Here is an 18915-nt window from a genome sequence, read left to right as displayed (position 1 = left end):
GTTGATTCTTCATATAGCACTGACTACTTCGATCCCCCAGTGCTGCTGGTGTTAGACCAGCTACAACAACAACAACCTGTGATGGAGAGACATTCAGTTTCTTGACATCAATACTGAAAAAAGAAAAGAAACAACAACAAAAAAACTTGGCTGACAATTTTTTGTGAAAAAAACAGGTACTTTTAGAGGAGAGGGAAGTTTGGGGGTGGAGCGGTTACAGCAGACGTATGGAGCATAGACTATAATGTAAACTATAGGAAGCTCACACATGTACCCTATAGTCCACCTATGTCCATTATTCAGCTCCCATACACTACAAGCTGCTTTGCTGTCACTCTCTGTTTTTTGTGCATTTAAAGTTTCATTTTCATTTGTGGTTGGAAATTGGCATAAAAAATAAATGTAAAAGGAATACCTCTATTCACACAGCAACCAGATCAACAAAGAATACCACAAGACACTTTTTAAAGGAAACTAAATGCCTAATGTGAACAATCACATATTGCCATAATATTCATTGGCTGCCATATAAGGGCATTGATTGGTCCATACCAATAGTGTTTAGGATGCCAGCCTTCAGCATAGAGACTGATCTAATGAATCCTGTGAGAATCCAGTTGCCTCACAAGGTAAGACAATCCCTGCCTACTTTGCTCAAAAAAATTATATATAAAAATAAATTATTGTATTAATTATTTCTAGGACCAATTGAAGAGCTGTGCAAAGTGTTGCAGGTCAGAAGCTGTTTTGCTGGAAATCCTATTTGCGAAAAGTTCTGTCCTGTACATCCTTACCTAGAGGGCAGCATCGAACTGTTTGCAGAATCTGAACTTGCATGATTAGACACAGCTTAAACCCTCCCTCCAGAAATATTGCTTCCAGTACTGCATACTAAGATGGTTGGCCTCAACAAGAATGAAGAATCAAGAAATATCTTAATACATCTTCAGTAAGACACGCAATACAAAGAATTATCAGACATCACACACCAAAGTTGTGCTACACAATATTATTAGCTTGTCTAGAAGTAATATATGAATAAATAAATATATATAATAAATATGCTCATTTAGAACAGACTTACCTGTTGCCTTAATAGTACAAAGTAATGGAAATATATTGTGCACTATTGCAATATGATTAGGAAATCTTTGACAGACACTGACATTCATTGCTATAGGGTAACAAGCATCACCAAGGTGTTTGGCCCCTTCTGGCCAAATTGGTGATCATCCCAACCAACACTCTACCACTTTGTCCATGTATGATTTAAGGCAGACTTAGGCAGAACCATGATAGCAACAAGCACAGCAACCACACTGACAGCAAAACCTTCAGAAAGGTCATTTCTGCAACATATCTATTTGGTGATAATTTCAAATCATAAGAACTTTGCTCTTTCTAAAATAGTGATACTAGAAGTCCGTGCGCTCCCGAGGACAGTTATTAGACAATCCACATGGACACACAGATGTGTGCAAATTGTTAACACATTTTAAATGTGTTTCTTACACAACGCTTATCAGAAGGGTGAAGTCATAAAATTTTGTTTGAAGCACATCACTGTTCTATGGGTTCTATGGGTTAAGACACAAATGTCACAAAGTGAATTAAAGAGTGAATTAAAATCCTTGGCTTTGACCTGAACTTAAAAGTAAAACTATGATTCCATTTCTTCATGATGAGTCATCTAGGACAGATTTTTTTTTAACAAACAGATGTAAAAAAGCTCTTATAAACATGCCTGTAACTGATCAAAATACGAGGATTTATATAGAGAAACTGGTGGATGACGCACATGATTGACACATATGATGTGCTGGCCGTTCAAATTTCTGTAACCACTGTGGGTAACTCTTGAGTATGTGTGGTAAAGAATCTATGAATCTGATTCAAACTCTGCAGCATAACATCTAGTGACTTGTGATCAGGCATGGTTCCAGAAAGAGACTGCTCATGCTGGAGAGGGCTGTCAAGAAACCTCTGATCACACATTCTACAGGAGGGAGGGGGAGGAGAGCGACTTCTACATAATTCGCTCCTTTTTAAAAAGCACAAACAAGTGCTCGTCTCCTTCACTTGACAAAACTGTGCTTATGAAGCTGCTTTCACTTATCATATCATCAAAGCTGCTGCTTCATTTACATCAACAGCAAAAGAAAAACATTTTTGCATAAAGCACTGGAAGCATAGTCTTGTTACGGCATTTAAATTACTGCATGAATAAACACAATAATGAACTTGGTTCCTGACAACTGAATCATCCTGCATACATAAAAAAATCCAAATCACTGTGACCTTTTTTCTTGTATAGTTTGAATAAATCACCATGTAAATTTGCATCATCCAAAATATAACTAATCTGAGATAATCTAGGGAATTTTAGAAAGTTGACAGCAAAGATCTGATCACCTCTCGCACGATTCAGGAACCACCAAAAGGCAGACAACCTCAGACAGTGATCACCCATGTACGAGTCACAAATGTAAGACAGTATCTATAAAATTGTAAGTTATTTTCTAATTTAAATTATTGAAGGCCAGTGATGAGTGATGTGGTCTCTCTTACTGAATGTTTCCTGAAACCCTCTGGCCCACCACTACAAGTCTGGTTTAATATCAGCAGTGGCAGAGCAGTGTTAATCTACAGCGACCAGATTGATCATGCTGGAAATCCTCACAAAAAATAAGGCACATTGGGTTGATAATGCATCCCCAAGATATGGCACGGACATGGACATATCACCCCACATATGACACATACTTACATTTATGCTAAAGGGATATAACTCTGCAACTTCACATAGAACTCTGGGGTTTGAGCCTCCCAGACACATGAGCATGACCAGAACATGTGACTAAGGTTGCAAGTTGAAAGTTTTTTTGCTATAATGTAGTCTATGGAGTACCTTGAATTGTATAAGAGAGAGTCTAGCAAAGCTGGATGGTGAATTGACAGCACCCAGAGCCTCCTCCCAGAGGGCTTTGGGGAGGTTCAGTTGGAGTTCTTATTCCTATTTTAATTTTAATATTCCCTAAAATGGATGCATTAGTGGGCAGCATGGTGGTGCAGTGGTCAGCACTGCCTTTCTGTGTGGAGTTTGCATGTTCTCCATGTTCCTGCGTGGGTTTTCGCTGGGTACACGGGCTTCCCCCACATTCTAAAGACGTGCTAGGTTAATTGGTCACTCTAAATTGCCCGTAGGTGTAAGTGCGAGCGCATATGGTTGTCTGTCTGTATGTCCATGCTAGGCGATGGACTGGTGACCTGTCCACCCCGCCTCTCTAGCTCTAGGCCCCCGTGACCCTGCACTGCAGGACAAAGAGTGTGGTGTAGATTAAAATCAGAGATTAATTGGTTAAAGCTTGCAAATAACCCATCAATGTCTCCCAGACTACATAACTCCTTGTTTTCCAGGGCGGTAAAATGTGGATCTATTTTTGCTGGTATGAATAGGTGACTATTGCCAATGGGAGTTGCTTTACAATTATAAAAAACTTTGATGCCACATCCTCAGGCAAGGTGATCTAAAGATCAACAATGTCAAAAAAATGTAAGACTGCAATTACAGTATATGTATTATAGTGACCCACCTATAGATTTGGGTCACAATTATAATACAATCTAATGATAGGTAAAACCTACCATACCTATGACACCACTTCCTGAACCTAGGATTTGGATTATAGAGATAACCCAGCTTTTTTATAATGTCACATGAGTTTGAGATATGTGAGACTAATAGAAAATCTTTGTCTGATTATCAGATTAAACATATAAAGGTGCATTCGAAAGTCATCATCCTCAGAGATACACTTTATCAGCTAAGCATTTCTAGGAGTTGGTCTGTGTTAGAGCAGCAAGAATGATGAAGGTTTCGCCTCCGTACTTTCCAGGCTTAACTTAACTTAACTAATTTAAGCTTTTAGTTCTCAGAATCGAGGAAATGTTGACACATTTCTAAGCTAAAATTAAAAAAAAGAGGAGAAAAAGAAATACTCTTAGGCTATCCTTAGCCTTAACATCCTGTAATTTTCAATACATAATGTACAGCAAGGTGTAGCTGCTGGTTAAAGAAATACCACTGTAATTTTAAAGTGCAGTGACCTGTGTGCCCACACCAGTCAAAGTGCTCCTGGACCAAGACACTTAAAGCCTACAGGCATGTGCATCTGCTTATTCCTGACCCTTTGACCTGACCTGCTTGCTACATTGCATAATGCATGTGCATGACTTCAGGGAATACTATGCACACAACTCATTGGGAATTTCAATGCAATTAAAGTGTGATTATGTTGTCTTTATCTCTCAGCTGTATCCGTGATTTGTGTGCTAAAGAATGCTACTTAAAATAAATGAATAGGCTTTTCCTTGTAGAACTAAACACAGGAAGTTCAAATGATAACATAAATCATATAAGGGAATTGGCGGTAGAAATAGGAGATAAAAGGTAATCCTATTTTCACATGCTGAGCCTTCAGTCTCAGCTGCTGTCCTTTCTAGATCCCTAGTTTATGCCCAAGTGATCTTTGGTGTGGGGTCAAGGTGAAGATATGCATTAACATATTTTTTTCTGAATTTTTTGCAAAGCCTGTTCAAGAGTTTGAAACAAGGTAAATGGACTTAAATTAAGGTTCCTTGAAGATGTTTCACTGCTCCTATAAAGCAGCTTCTAACCCCTTGGTCCCACCAGGCGCATTAGCAACTCCGGCTGTGCCTCACTAGCCGCAGTTGGTCACTCACTGCCACTCAAGTCAATGAGCAAGGCCCTACGAGGCACGCGGCAGCACCTTTCAGAAGAAACCCTCAGCTCTACTGCATGAAAGACACACAGCAAGCCTGTTTTGGCTCTTAGTTCCAGCTGAGCCAAATCAATCAGCACCAACCAGTCTGAGCAGGCAGGAGGTGACACCAGAACAGCAGAGAGATTTTTAACCCCAGAGACCTACCTTTAGAAGAAAACTTTAAACAAGAATTTTCACGTTTTAGACGTTGGCCTATGATGCATAAATCAGTGGGTTTTTTTTTCACTTTTGACATTTTAATAAGTTTTTAGGGAAATGTAATATTACAATGTTGGGCCTGAAGGGTGGCAGAATTTCAGTGGTATTACTCACATTAGGATCACATGTAAAAGACCAGAAAAGTTTGCAGTCATTGCTGCTTTTAAACCTCATACTACCAGTCTATATATCTGTAAACTCATAATCACACCATAATAATATAATAATAATGATGAACTAATTTTTCATAAAGACAGTAAATCAGATATTATTTACAAATCCTGAACAACTGCTCAGTCTCATTCAATTATGAAATGGCAGAGGCAAAGGCAGCTCTGTTCCTCGGAGAAGCAGAGCTGGACATTGCACCTGCTGCAAGGCATGTTGGTGTGGCCTTTACCATAGTGTCTCTACTGTCCTCTATTAGTTTGTACAGGGAAATGTCCAATCATGTCCTTCCATACTTCTCTTGTTGGGTGTACATTTGTATTTATGCCTCAGAGAACGTTTAGAGACAGTATTAGTGATATCACTACTAACTTTGCTTCAAACTTTTTAACATTAACAATGTTCTGACTATTTTAGATGGCCTCAGTGATGTCATATACACCTTAGATCATACAGGCGACTCTTACAGTCAATTATAACTAAACTTGCATACAGGATTCACACCATTGTAAGAATCCACACATTCCAGAGGTCAAACAGTACTGTCTGACAGACCTACTGTATTGTTCAGTCCATTATCATGCTATAAGCCCTTTTATTCTGATCATTTATTCCCTAATCTGATTGGAACTTACCATTCAATCGCTAATATAATAAAAACATTAAAGTTTGATCTAAACTTAAAATTTTAACAGAGGATCCATTTAAAACATATGTATGATATGTTTTAAATGGATCTTATACAGTCACAAAAACCTGAGCTTCAAGGCAAGTTCACAAATTGTATAAGTTCATGGCCATGTAACTATACTCATTTACTCAATCTATCATCCAACTACAATGTAAACCTAAACAACAGAACTGATTATTGTTGTTTGTAGTTTGAAAGAGAAAAAAACATGTTTGGTTTTATATTTGTGAGGTTAAATGTAACATAATATTACATTAGTAGGCTTTTGGGGGGTAAAATACAATGCTGGGCTTGTCATTAACTTGTGCGCGTTGTCAGACAAACTCTTAGTTATAAAAATATAATTAAATAATTTAAATTATGCAGCTTGGAAGTTAATGGCAACTGCTAGTTAAGGTGAAGTCCGTCCACATTTCAATCTGTTGTCTAACAACACATAGAAGGGGTCCAGAGAAATCCTGATAGTAGATTAAAATCTACTATCAGGATTTCTCTGGACCCCTTGTTGTGGTTTTAGTCCAGCATATATGCTGTATATTTATGTTTATATAAAATCTATTGTCCAGATAGGCACCACTCCCAGTGGGACCTGAATTTAGGCAGAAGATAAAACAAAAACATGGCACAGCCAGAATGCAGCCTAAACATGCCTAGTGCGATCCCAGCATAACTAAAATACCGGTTTTACATTGCTTAGGACTTCTGTTGGTGGATCCCTGTTGAAGCTCACATAGCTTAGAGCAGCCGATGGCCCAAGACTTCATAAAGTCCACCTATTGATCTCCTTAACAATATAAAAACCTAAATCCAGATTTAGTCAGTCATCTGGTTCACATTTTCTATGTCTGGGATGACATTTTATGAACAGCACTTTATGCTACAAGCATCATCTGCATATCAAATTGGTAGGCTTAAACCGCCCCATTACACCATGTGTATACAGCACAATGCACTTCAATGTGTCCTGCATCTCATGAGGACACTATCACAACTCCACACATCATTATAGCCAAAGCATCTTAACATCTGGTATTCACCATTAACTCCACCTAATGTAGTAGATGAGGACTGCACTCCACTCCCACTCCTTGAGCAAGGCATTTAGCCTCTAATTGCTCCAGTGGAGCGATGAATGAGGAAATGAGATTCAAGAGGGGCACTGCGTGTCTGCTTTAACTCTCTTTAGTTTCCTCACTTGCGCCCACATTTGGTTGGTACTCTTCAATCAATTCTCAATTATCAACTGCAAATATAACGGAAAGGATGTGCTGACAGTGAACAAAAGGCAAATATTTGAACATGCCACAATTACCTTTCCTGTTCTGTTATTTTATTTTTTTACACTGTAAAAACTGCTTGGTCCAGTAAACCATATAGTTGTGTTTTAGGCTCGATCAACCATGTTTGGTCATGCTATTGATGTCTTCATACAGGTTTACTATCCCGCCGTTTCTTGTTACATCTTTGAATAAAAGATGGCTGAAGATCTGTTAAGTATAAGAAAAAAAAATCTCACTGCACAACAACCTGTGAACGAGTAGCCTGAACCCAGCATGCTGTCCACATTCAGCAGCCTGATCGACCATCATCAGCAGTATTGTGTGTGCATGTAGGGATGTTTATTTACCTTGGACGAGGATGTGCACTGAGGTGGTTCTCGGTCGACTGTTGGTCTGGACCGCGCACACATACAGTCCCTCATCAGTCATGTCCACGTTTTCAATCTTGATGGTAAACTCTTCTTGATTGCGAGTCATCAGACTCACTCTGGGATCCACTGACCACTTGTCCTCTCCGGCATACAGTATACTTGACCGGTTTAGCCATGCCGTGTGTTTGACATCGTCTCCTTGTGCACAACTGTAAAAAATTACAAGTATATATTGTTAAATGTAGGATTCTAATGGCTATCTCAATAAAAGGCAAAGTACTTAAAAGTGATAAACAGGCAAACAACATTTCTGCCTAGCATAATATATAGTATACAATAACACCAAGCAAATTATTCCAAAGCCTAGCACAATTATTGTTACAGTACACAAGGATTTATTATTCATTCTAAACCTTTTTTGTTTGTTTGGCTGGGGTGGACAATCATCCCACTGATTAGCAAATCTTCAACCAGAGAGGAGGAACTAATCAGTGAAACCAGCTGGTGTCATGTGTGGTTGAGTTGAAAACATGCAGACTCTGGGCTTGCCATAGCTTGCTGCCTTTGATGCTGCTGCTGTACAAACTCACTGAAGCTTAAAAAGGCTGAGACTGTCACAGAAGCTAGTGTTGTGAATGGCCTCTGGGTCAGCAGAATTTACAGGCTATAATCAAAAATAATAGCAATTGCAACATCAGATGTTCAAATGAATATACAGATAAACACATTAACACAGATATATTTTTTTTTTTTTTATTTTAGATACTGTATTAATCCCCAGAGGGAAATTCGTTACGGCTGCTGCACAAGCAGTGTCATACAATGACTAGCAAGGCGCGCCACAGGCTAGGGTGAAGTGTCTTTGCCCAAGAACACACAACAGTGACTAGGGAGGAGTTGGGATCGAACCACCAACCTTCCGGTTATTGGACAACCCTGCTATCCCACTGCGCTTAATACTACAACAATCAGCAAAATATTTCATCTTACATAATGTTGCTGCAGCAGTAAAAGCTAGCTGGGTATTGTAAGATCTGCTGTTATCAAAGAAGAAAAGTCATCATAATGCATTTTGGAAAGTTTAACTTTGTTAGGAGTGTGCTAGGATTCATTAGCGCACTTTTCACATTTGTTTGGATGCACGTGCATGTGTTTATTTTCCATGACCAAGACCTGCTAAAATGATGTGTTAAATCAATTCCTGATGTGGAAAACTGATGTGATAACAGCCATTAACAATTTGTTAATATCCATTCTTTACATATTAGCGTGTGCTAAAATAACTTATTTGTTGTTAGGTGGCTGTCTAACCATGTGGTTAGCATTGATGGTTTGCATGCAATGTGTTCTTGAGCAATACATTTAAACCTAGGTTGTTCCCAGTGGTTAAAATATCTCTCTCTCTCTGTGTGTGTGTGTGTGTGCTGGAGTGTGAAATGTGAGGTATTGGTAAGTGCTTGGAATTCCTTTTAGCAGGTAGAAAAGTGCTATATAAATATAGACCATTCGTTCTTGACATTTTAAGACAACCCCCCCCAAAAAATGTAACATGTCGAATTCACACCTTAAAACTTGCTTAAACAATGTCTAACCACATGAGATTTAAAAAATGTTTTTGACAACACGCTGAAACATCAAGACGCCCTAAAACCACATGATAAGGCATGCTTGCATCCTTTGCATCCCTTCTATCTATTCTTGAATATCTATTCAAATCTTAAATCTATATGTTAAGACACAACAATATGGTAACACATTCCTTCTTGACATCTTAACACCTACGAAGAGGTGGCTATTGTTACCATCTAAAGCATTTTCATAACTTTTCACACCTCAAAACATGCTAAACATATTAGCATATGCATTGTTGATTTTTTTCAGATCCCCTAAAATAATCTTTATTATTATAATTACCACTGCTTTTGAAGTGGTGCTGCAACACCATTAGTGTGCCTATTTTCCAAATCCATGAATTATATATATATAATTATATCTTTTTATATATATATATATATATATATATATATACAATTTGGAGTCACTTGAAAAATATATATATATATATATATATATATATCAAATATATATATATATATATATATATATATATATACTGTTAAAGTAATCAGACATACATTCTAGACATTGTTAATGTGGTAAATTACTATTCTAGTTAGAAAAGTTAGATTTTCAATGGAATATATACAAAGGTATACAGAGGCCCTTTTCCAGCAACCATCATTTCTATGTACTAATGGTACATTGTATTAGCTAATTGTGTTAAAAAGGCTAATGGAGATTTAGAAAACTGTAAAATATGTTACTAGAGCTGAACTGTAGTATGGTAGTGTAGCTATATATATATATATATGCATTATAATTAATGTATATGTATGTTTAAAAAAAATCATTTCTATTTTGTTGACATCTATTTTGATGTCTTAAAACACTGACACAATGCATACATTCTTGCATCCAAATGTTTAGTTTCTTTTCTATTTTTGTACTTTTAATGTTTAATCTGTTACATCTATATTTCTCAGTTATGCTTTAAAAGTAATGAAAATTCAACTTATAATAATGATGCATTGGTATAAAAAACTTGCATAGAATATTGAAAATGTTTCATTGTTTATATGCAAATGCAACTCAAAAGCAGTCATCAGGTTTCTTTTGTTCATCTGCCCACACACTTGGTTTGTGACATTAAAAACTGATTGAGACAATGAGCTGAAACTGCACTGCTGTGCTCCATTGCAATTACAAGAGATTGGTTCCACCAGTCACAAAATGCTGCTTTGATACAGGGGGCTGGGTCACTGATCTTTGACTGTTCCCACAGAGCCACACATCTGCTGTATTTTCATGACACATCTTTGGATCCTGCTGAGAAAGCAGCAGAAGCCAAAACCATGAGAGAGAAAAAAAAGTAACTAACTTCTGAGTGAGCATGCCAATGGAAGAAGAAATTTACACCAAGTACAAACAGTGCTTTTAGCTGCCAATTGTCAGAGTTTAACACTCAGCTTCATTTTCTGATGCACAGAAGAGCAGGAGATTTAAACGGTGGCAGTAACAGGATCCCAGTGCTGTGAACTGGCTCCCAGCTCCATTTACGCTGTCACAGCTTTGGTTACACCATCAGTCACTTCCACTTCAGTGGCGGCAGTAGGGTCAATGGCATCCTTTGGGCATTTGTGGTGCTATGGTACAGAGGGAGGGCAAAAAAATACTGTTGTGTGTCTGTGTGTGTTATTGTGTATAATGGATGCAGGGGAAAAACAGCTTTCAAAACCAAATAAATCACAGTGTACGAACAATGACAAGGTTATCAATTTACTGTGATGAAGTGGATTCAAAGCAGGGTTTTCATCGCTAGTGGATAGCAAATTAATTTCACTGAGCTGTAAATGTATTACACATTAAAGTCGCTGCTAAATGCTAACATTTAAAAATAACACACAGCCACGTCTGAACTGTGCTTTCACTGGAACTTCTGGTTAAAATATGTAAAGAATCTTAAACACACATTTAATACATAAGTGCCATAAGCTGACAAAAGTCTGAAAAAGAAGGTTGATTTTGCTCCAGACAATCAGAACCATTAAATTCTTTTATGTATGTGTTACGGCCCCAAGCCGTTATTTTGAGGGTTTGGCTTAATGTTCACTCCTCTGTTTTGTGTGGACCTGACCCCCTTGCGTCGGCGTCATGGCGACAAGCGTTTACATCGCCCGCTGATTAGATCAACAACACCTGGTAACTGGACCAATCAGCAGGAGTACCTGGAGCTTATGAAGATGATGCTGGCGTCCCTTCGAGGCAGCTGTGTTGTAGTATGCCTGAGTGCCTTCGTTCTGTGTGTGCCGAATGGTTACTATGTTTGTGTGCCTGCGAGACTTGTGTTTGAGTGTTGTAACCAGTCGGATTTGTGTGTGTGTGTGGCTAGTGCTATACTGAGGCTTTGTTTTGTTTAGTATAGCGTTAGCCGAGGCACTCGTTTAATTTCTGTTACCCCCATGCACCCTGTTGTTTTTTGTTTCCGGTAACCGTCTGTTTTTTTGCTCATTGTTTTGTTTTATTTTAGCCATTAAACACCTTGCTTAACCAATTCCATCCAGTTCTATGTTACTTCTCCCGTCCCTAGCCGAGCTGGGTAACAGTATGGGAGCATCATTATATTCGTATATACTACTTGGTCATGTTTATACATTAAAAGTATGTGGTTAGGTTTTAACATGTAAACTTTTTCGTTAGGTTTGTTTGCCATAAGCTTTCTTGCCATTTTAAGTTGGTGGTGACAAGTCCCACCAACAGGTTTGAAGTGCTTTTTTTTAATAGGCAAGAACCAGAGTAGAGTGTTTCAATCCCCCTGAAACTGTAACCACATTTTCCTGTACGGGTCAGTATTTCTATTTTATCTATCTCACTGAAGGCCATTACCAACACCTGGTCCATTTCTATAAAATTAATGAATGAGCTGTATTCATGCTGTATATTATAACTTGCTGGACTCCAAGGTCATTGAGGGGGTTGTGCCTTCCCCATTTGTCAATGGATGAGAGGCATCAAAGGACTCACATAGAAAGACAAAGTGTCCCACACCATGAAAGTCTATGGAATGTGTAAAGGAGCTGGAGTAACAGGAGAAAACCTACACAGGCATGGGGATAAATAAGCAAACTCCACACACTCCAGCCACATTCAAAGCAGGAACATTGAGGCGACACTTGCCTATATTTATCTACTAATACCTTTTGTACATTTCAAAGGGCTTTTCAGATTTGGATGCTAGTACAACAAACCGTTGGGTTGGTATATGTTGGAGATGTTTTGTTTTTGCTTTTTTTGTTTGTGTTTTAGGGAAGTATAGAAGCGTTAGCAATTGCATAAAACATTAAAGGTACATCTAGATAATTTTTAATTCTTACAAACTTTCTAAAACTATTACAAAACCTGCAAGTACGGTGCTCTATGGTAATCCTGTTATGAAACAATGAAACAGGTGCACTACCTACAACGGCTGTAGTGCAGCAGATATCAGGACCAACACTGTACACACTATTAAAACATACCTCCTGATCACATGAATTAAAAAGAAGTTAGACAATCTACATTCTTCCTGCTCAAGGTTGATGCTGCAGCCAGCGTGCCTCCTACGGAAACGCAGCCTTCAGTGGTTTTTCGTTTAATTTGAGAGGGTCAGTGACACAGTTAGTGGTTTCCTGGCACTGTGTTTACACTGCCTTCCAATTTCCAATTCATGAGACACTGTGCGGTCATATTGTGTGAGTGGGAGTGCTGCCGCTTTGAACGCAATGAAAGAGCACAAAGGATGTGGTAAGATAGGCTATGAGATTGCAGTTGGTGGTATTTTGATGGTTGTTAAATGAGGAGCAAAGAGGGAAGATCCAGTGCATATTTCTTAGGTTTTGCGGTCCATTCAGTTTATCGTGTTTATATGCACAAAATCCTATTTTTTTATTAAAAGTCAAAACGGTCACTGGCCAATTGTAATGATCCATTTTAGTATGTATTTTTAGAACCTTATTGAAAAGAAAATCTAGCTTGACTTGGGTTGTTATTGTTATGAAAACTATATGCCTCAGCAGCTAAATCCCACCAGAGAGCAACAAGAAGAAAATGAAGGGATAAATATTTTACATACCATATATTCTCCTTATCGCTTCTACACAGATGGCAAACAAAATTTAATCCCAATAAATTGTCAATCCTCTCAAAAGCATGAGAGGTGAAGGAGAGGGAGAGCTGGTGAGTTTGGGAGGTGAAACTCTAACCATATGCAAAACAGCTTCTTCCTTGCTCCTCTTCTATGTGCGTGTGTGCCTGTTTTCTTGACAGTAATATGTGCATCATTAAAAATACATGACACTTGTTGCTCCACAATTAGACGACGCCAGCAGACTGTGTTTACACTGCAGATCAATTGAGTTAATGTTAAGCGCTATGTCATCAGTAGCTTTGCTTCCAGAAACACAAGCCTCAACTGACAAGCCTGTCATTTACCTTCTAATAACATAGCATGCATTTGAACTGAGGCTGCTTATGAAAAGATGCAGCATAAGTAGTAATATAATTGGAATGTGAGTGAGGTTGGCATATAAGTGACTAGCCATGAACATAGCTCTTTTAATGGTCAGAGATATCCTGCCCCCACACAGGCTGATTTAATGTATCAGGAAGTACTAATGTATGTTCTTTCCAGCAACCAGAGGGACCGTCTCTTGAAGGACATTACACTTGATCCATCTGTTACATTTTTTTCTACAGCAGCAACTTAATGAGCAGTCTAAGACTCTAGAAGAAGAAGAAAGGAGACTCTTATCATAATGTGTGTAGTGAGTAATTTTTAATTGATGCTTATTTAATTCTTTGTACTGTTAAACTGCAGTGAAACACATAGCATTAAAACAGAAAACCAGCCTTGTATCATTGCACTATTTATGAAATGTAACTTGGTCATTACTAAGTCATCACTGCTTTGACTTTTCACATCTCAAATTACATAATAAGATAAAAAAAATTCTCTAAACACACACTATGATGCTCCTGCTGTGTGGTATGCATTTCATAGTGGCACATTATATGCAAAGAGCTCAATCTAGTGAGCTATATGGAAAGCAATTACTGTCGGTCTTCACAGTGAAAGACAGTACAGCTTATACACTGTGCAAATTGCATTCAAACTGCATTCAGTTCAAAATTGCAGCAAACTGGCCAGCAATAGTGCATGCTGCTACTTTATGAGACTTATGATGCTGCTGCTTTTACATGTTGGTGCTATTGTTACATTTTACAATTAGAGTTATGTATACAATATGTATACAATTAGAGAGTGTGAATCGGCACATGGAAGTAGGCATCCTTCAGGCCCATAGATGTGAACCATTCTCCCAGTGAGATGGCCTATAGAACATCGGTTGGTCTCAACATCTGAAATGGTTCAACCAGCAAGTCCAGTATTGGGCTGAGGGTCCCATCCTTTTTTTGGAATCAGAAAGTACACTGATTAAACCCACTGCTCTGTGTAAGAGAGTGCACCGCAGATATTGCGTTTTTGTCCAGAAGCACGGCTCTCCTCAGCCAAACACTGGGTCTATGACCATGGTCACCTTGACCCCTAAAAGTGTTTGGGGCCAACAGATGGCCTGCCACCAAACGTGTCCGGAACCTCTGGAAACTCCCTACACTTCATGCTACATGAAGGTTAACCAGGAAACCAGGCATGAGCTATGATCTCCGACAAGAATTGATGGGAATCCACAGCAGACAGGTGGTAGAGCCACCTGGCTAAACTGTTAGTCAGCTAAGTAGGCTAACCGTCCTTGCTTCTAAAGCATTACTACTATATGCACCTAGGCAGGTCTGGCTTCAAAGTCTTAGGGACCGAAAACTGTTTTGTCTCCGTGTGGACGGGGCCTAAGCTAGAGCAAATTCAGGCGGTAGTTTCGGCCCAACCCAGTGCAAGGAGACATCCACTGTTTTTACTACTACTGGCAGTCAGAAAATAATAAAACAACACCTCTGACTGTCTGGTCTGTACAAAGAAAGACTAGCAAGCAACATGGCATTGTTAGTTCATCAGTGCATTCTGCATTTTGTTTTTTTTTTTACCTTTCTTTTGACACAAATGAATAAAACAACCTTAAAGAGAAGCATAAAATGTGATAAAACCTACAGTAGTGTTGCTGTTAAACAACATTTTATATTAGGAACTGCATAGACTAGTTTTATTTAACTCTGCTTCTTTACAGTAATCGTTTAGAGTCCTGAACTATATTGTTACTAGAATACATTAATAACAAAGTTAACCATTAAACTAAATTGTGCTTTTCACATCAATGTCAGCTATCAGCTCCTCACACATACATACACACTCACGTTTATTCAGTGTTATTTCTGTGGTCTGAAGGTGATCCCTGAAGAGTTTGAATAAATCCACTCCAAACACATCTGGTGTGCTCTTACTCACTAACAGCAACACAACAAGCTCTCCAAAGTTGTGTGAATAAACAAAATGACAGCAGATTTCTCTCTCTCTCTCTCTCTTAGTGGGGCCAACAACAAAGATCTGAATCATCAGTCAAAAATCCTCAAGTCAAATCAGTTAAATCATTGCATCATTATTTCAACACTCTGCAAAACAGAAGCTGATACCAGTTCCTTCACTGCCACACCACAGCACTACTCAATAGGAAGGACAGTTTTACAGTTTTATAACAGGATGTTTTGGCTGTGTTGAAATATGATGTTTTTGAATTACATGATAATTAGGGCCATTACTGCACAGCGCTATAGTGGGAAAGCAGCTTTGCAGGTTAGCTACATTGCAAATTATACATCCTTTATCATTGGAGCTATACAGAAGAAAGAAAGACGGTGGGTGTTATACATAACAGAAAAAAAGAAAAAGGAGGGAACACATTGAATATACTGTCATTTGCCTATGTCAGTAGGCTAGTGAGTGTCATAAAATTCCTGTGGGATTAAACTTTGAAAACAATGAGCGTGTTTTGACACAGGAAACAGGGTGTTTAACTAAGCAAGTCATTTATGTCTTATATAAAAGGAGATGGACATTTGCCTGGTGATACAAGAAGATGCAATGCTAACTTATGCTTATACTGAAAAACTACCTGGCTGCTGAGAGATAAAATTAGGTAAATTGAAGCTTCAAATATGGGGTTGAAGTTGCTCTTTTAGGATGACATTAAGCAATAAGTCAAGAATTCCTTATTAATGGCTTATGTTATAATATGTATACACATTAATGTTAAAAATGAGATTATAAAATAAACATACAAATCAATAAAAAATGAAAAAAAATAGTGTGTATGTAAGCTTGAAGTGAGCCATACACAGTGTTTCCTGTATATAATAATAAAATATAATGAACAATTAGAGTACGCATGCCTCACCATCAAATGTGTAACATTTCTTGTCTTGTCCAATGTGGAATAAAAATGACTAAAGCTTACTGTCACTTTAAGAAAATCTTCAGTATATACTTCACATAAAGTGATGAACAGCATGCCAAGGTTACTGCCAGCAACTCAAGCTAAAACTTTGGAGCTTGGTGTCAAAATGTCAGATGGGGCAAAGCCTGTTTCCATTTCAGTGACCTGTCAAAGAAGTATCAAGTAATGTGAGCTTTTGGATGTTAACTACAGTGTAATATACAGTATTTATTATATAAATTATTTTTATTCTTAACAAGGTAATATATAATATAATATAATGCAAAGAAAAAGTTAATAGTTAAACATGTATAAGAAAAGAGATTGTCTCCAAATAGATGTAACAGCAGCCAGTAAGAATTTAACTCTTCTTTTTATTCAAGAGTAACCTCAGACTCAATGCTGTTTTTCTAACAGCCATATAGGTAGAAACTGAGGGCAGTCGATGCATTTACTCTAGATTACACAAGGCCATGGGCATTTGAGTTACAGGTGGATGCCAATATACATCTGTAGCTATCCATGAATAAGATTATTTAGGGTCCCCCGCTGCTGTGGCTCCTACACCTCAATGCTTTTCACTCAGCCTGATGATGGCCCTCTAATCTGACATACATCCTCTGAACTGCTCTGCACTCAAGTGTGTACAAAATAGTTTTGTATAGTGTGAGTGACATGCACTTTATATATATGCTGTAGAAAATGCCTACACGCTGTGCTGACATACACTTTAATACTGACAGCGCAGACAGCGCCATCTGAAATGTAACGCTTTTATTATTTCAGGCTTTTGAGTTTTAGATCAAAACATGACAAAGACACATAAGTAGGGGCTGGCTTTTAGCTTTCATTTCACATACATTTGGGATTTTATCTTTTTAATAGAGAGTTGTCATTTATCACGTGAAAACATCAAAGGAAATAAAGTGAGGAAGTCGAATTATTAATCATCTTCATGCAATGTGACAGCATCAAGTCTATGGCCCATTGCCAAAATTATTATGCAGGATTCAAATTTGGTGACTGTGTTTTTGTTACTTTCATTAAAGGATAGTTGTCTGGGTGGCCATACTAATGCAAAGAATTAGGCTTCTGTGGGTTCAGGATGGATTGCTAGGACACCTAATAAACTCTCTCTGGATGCAACTAGTTGGACATATAACCAATCAGAGAAATGAAGTAGAGCAGCAACCAGTCTAGTTTTAACAAATGACATCCAAAATGGTGGTCAGTTAAATATGATTTGCACATAGGGGGAAATCACTGTGAAGGAAAAAAAATCTGTATTCTTGCATCTGATAAGAGTCCACATGGATACAAGTCTTTTGCTACTGCTACTGTCCAAGACTTATCTAGGTGATGTCTTGTCTTTACTCATATTCATATTTTAATAAATAAAGATATGGATGTGACATTCTATTCACATAAACTAAGCATCATCTATAGTAATAAGATAAGAAAAGCATGATGCATCTGAGGTAAGGTAAGTTAATTCATGGTACTGTCTGAAGGTCATGGAGTGTGAGACACTTTTAAAGATTGCTTGAATTGTCTCTGGCTTATTGCCACTGACTGTACCTGAGCATTGCCAGTATACGTGAATGTTGACTTCGGACATCCGAACTCCCTTCCAAATGACAGAACCACAAAGTCATAATTGTATAGTAGAATGTATAGAGAAAAAGTAGATGATCAATAGCAATCTATGGTACTATCAGGACAAAGCAGGTTCATATACTATACTTATAATATCTATATATATATATATATATCTATATATATATATATATATATATATATATATATTAGTATAAGTATTATTATAAGTATAGATCAGTAATTATGCTGCTGCAGTTTCTGTTTCTTATCTTTACTCAAGCATCTTCAGCTTTAAATGATGCCTCTGTACTGTTTTAGAAGGAAATAATATGTTGTCATTGTTCAGATTCACATATGAAGCCACATAAAGGTGCAAAAACACTTCTTTGAGCGGGGTGAGGCTAAATCAATACCTATAGACATACAATAAACAAAATAAAAAAAATAATAATAAATAATAAAGTTAAAAAAGATTCAGAGCAGTTACACTAAATCACACATGCCACTGTGTTGGCTACATCCTGACCTGTACTTAATTAGTGACTATGTGTTCAAGCCACTGTTAGCATACTCACAACCTTTGAACACACGCCTGTCATCAGTTCACACCAATACCCCATCTGGTTCTATTATAATTCAATGCAAACTTCCACAACCTCAGTGTTAAAATGATGACTGTACATGTGTGAATTTTACTCAGACTTTGTAAAAGCTGTGTGAGCTGTAAGTGTTTTGTTCAGTGTCAAAGGGGCTTTTGTTAGGAAAACCATCCTTTCTGCTTCCATAGGGATAAAGAGGGGAAGCTGCAGCCACTGATCATTAGCA

The 18915-nt window shown here is 37.8% G+C and overlaps 1 protein-coding gene across 2 annotated transcripts in view; it reads right to left on the bottom strand.

Moving 5' to 3' along the window:
• ntm (neurotrimin) overlaps window positions 1-18915 on the bottom strand; it is a 422721-nt gene that overhangs the window by 41811 nt on the left and 361995 nt on the right. For both annotated transcript variants that reach the window (XM_028421300.1, XM_028421299.1), the window contains one exon: window positions 7490-7722. In XM_028421300.1, coding sequence (XP_028277101.1) covers window positions 7490-7722 — 233 coding nt within the window. The remainder of the gene's footprint in view (window positions 1-7489; window positions 7723-18915) is intronic.

This window comes from Parambassis ranga, chromosome 14 (genome assembly GCF_900634625.1).
Source record: "Parambassis ranga chromosome 14, fParRan2.1, whole genome shotgun sequence".
Classification (NCBI taxonomy): domain Eukaryota; kingdom Metazoa; phylum Chordata; class Actinopteri; family Ambassidae; genus Parambassis; species Parambassis ranga.
The sequence above is the reverse complement of the archived record's forward strand: the minus strand, read 5'-3'. Positions and strand labels throughout refer to the sequence as shown.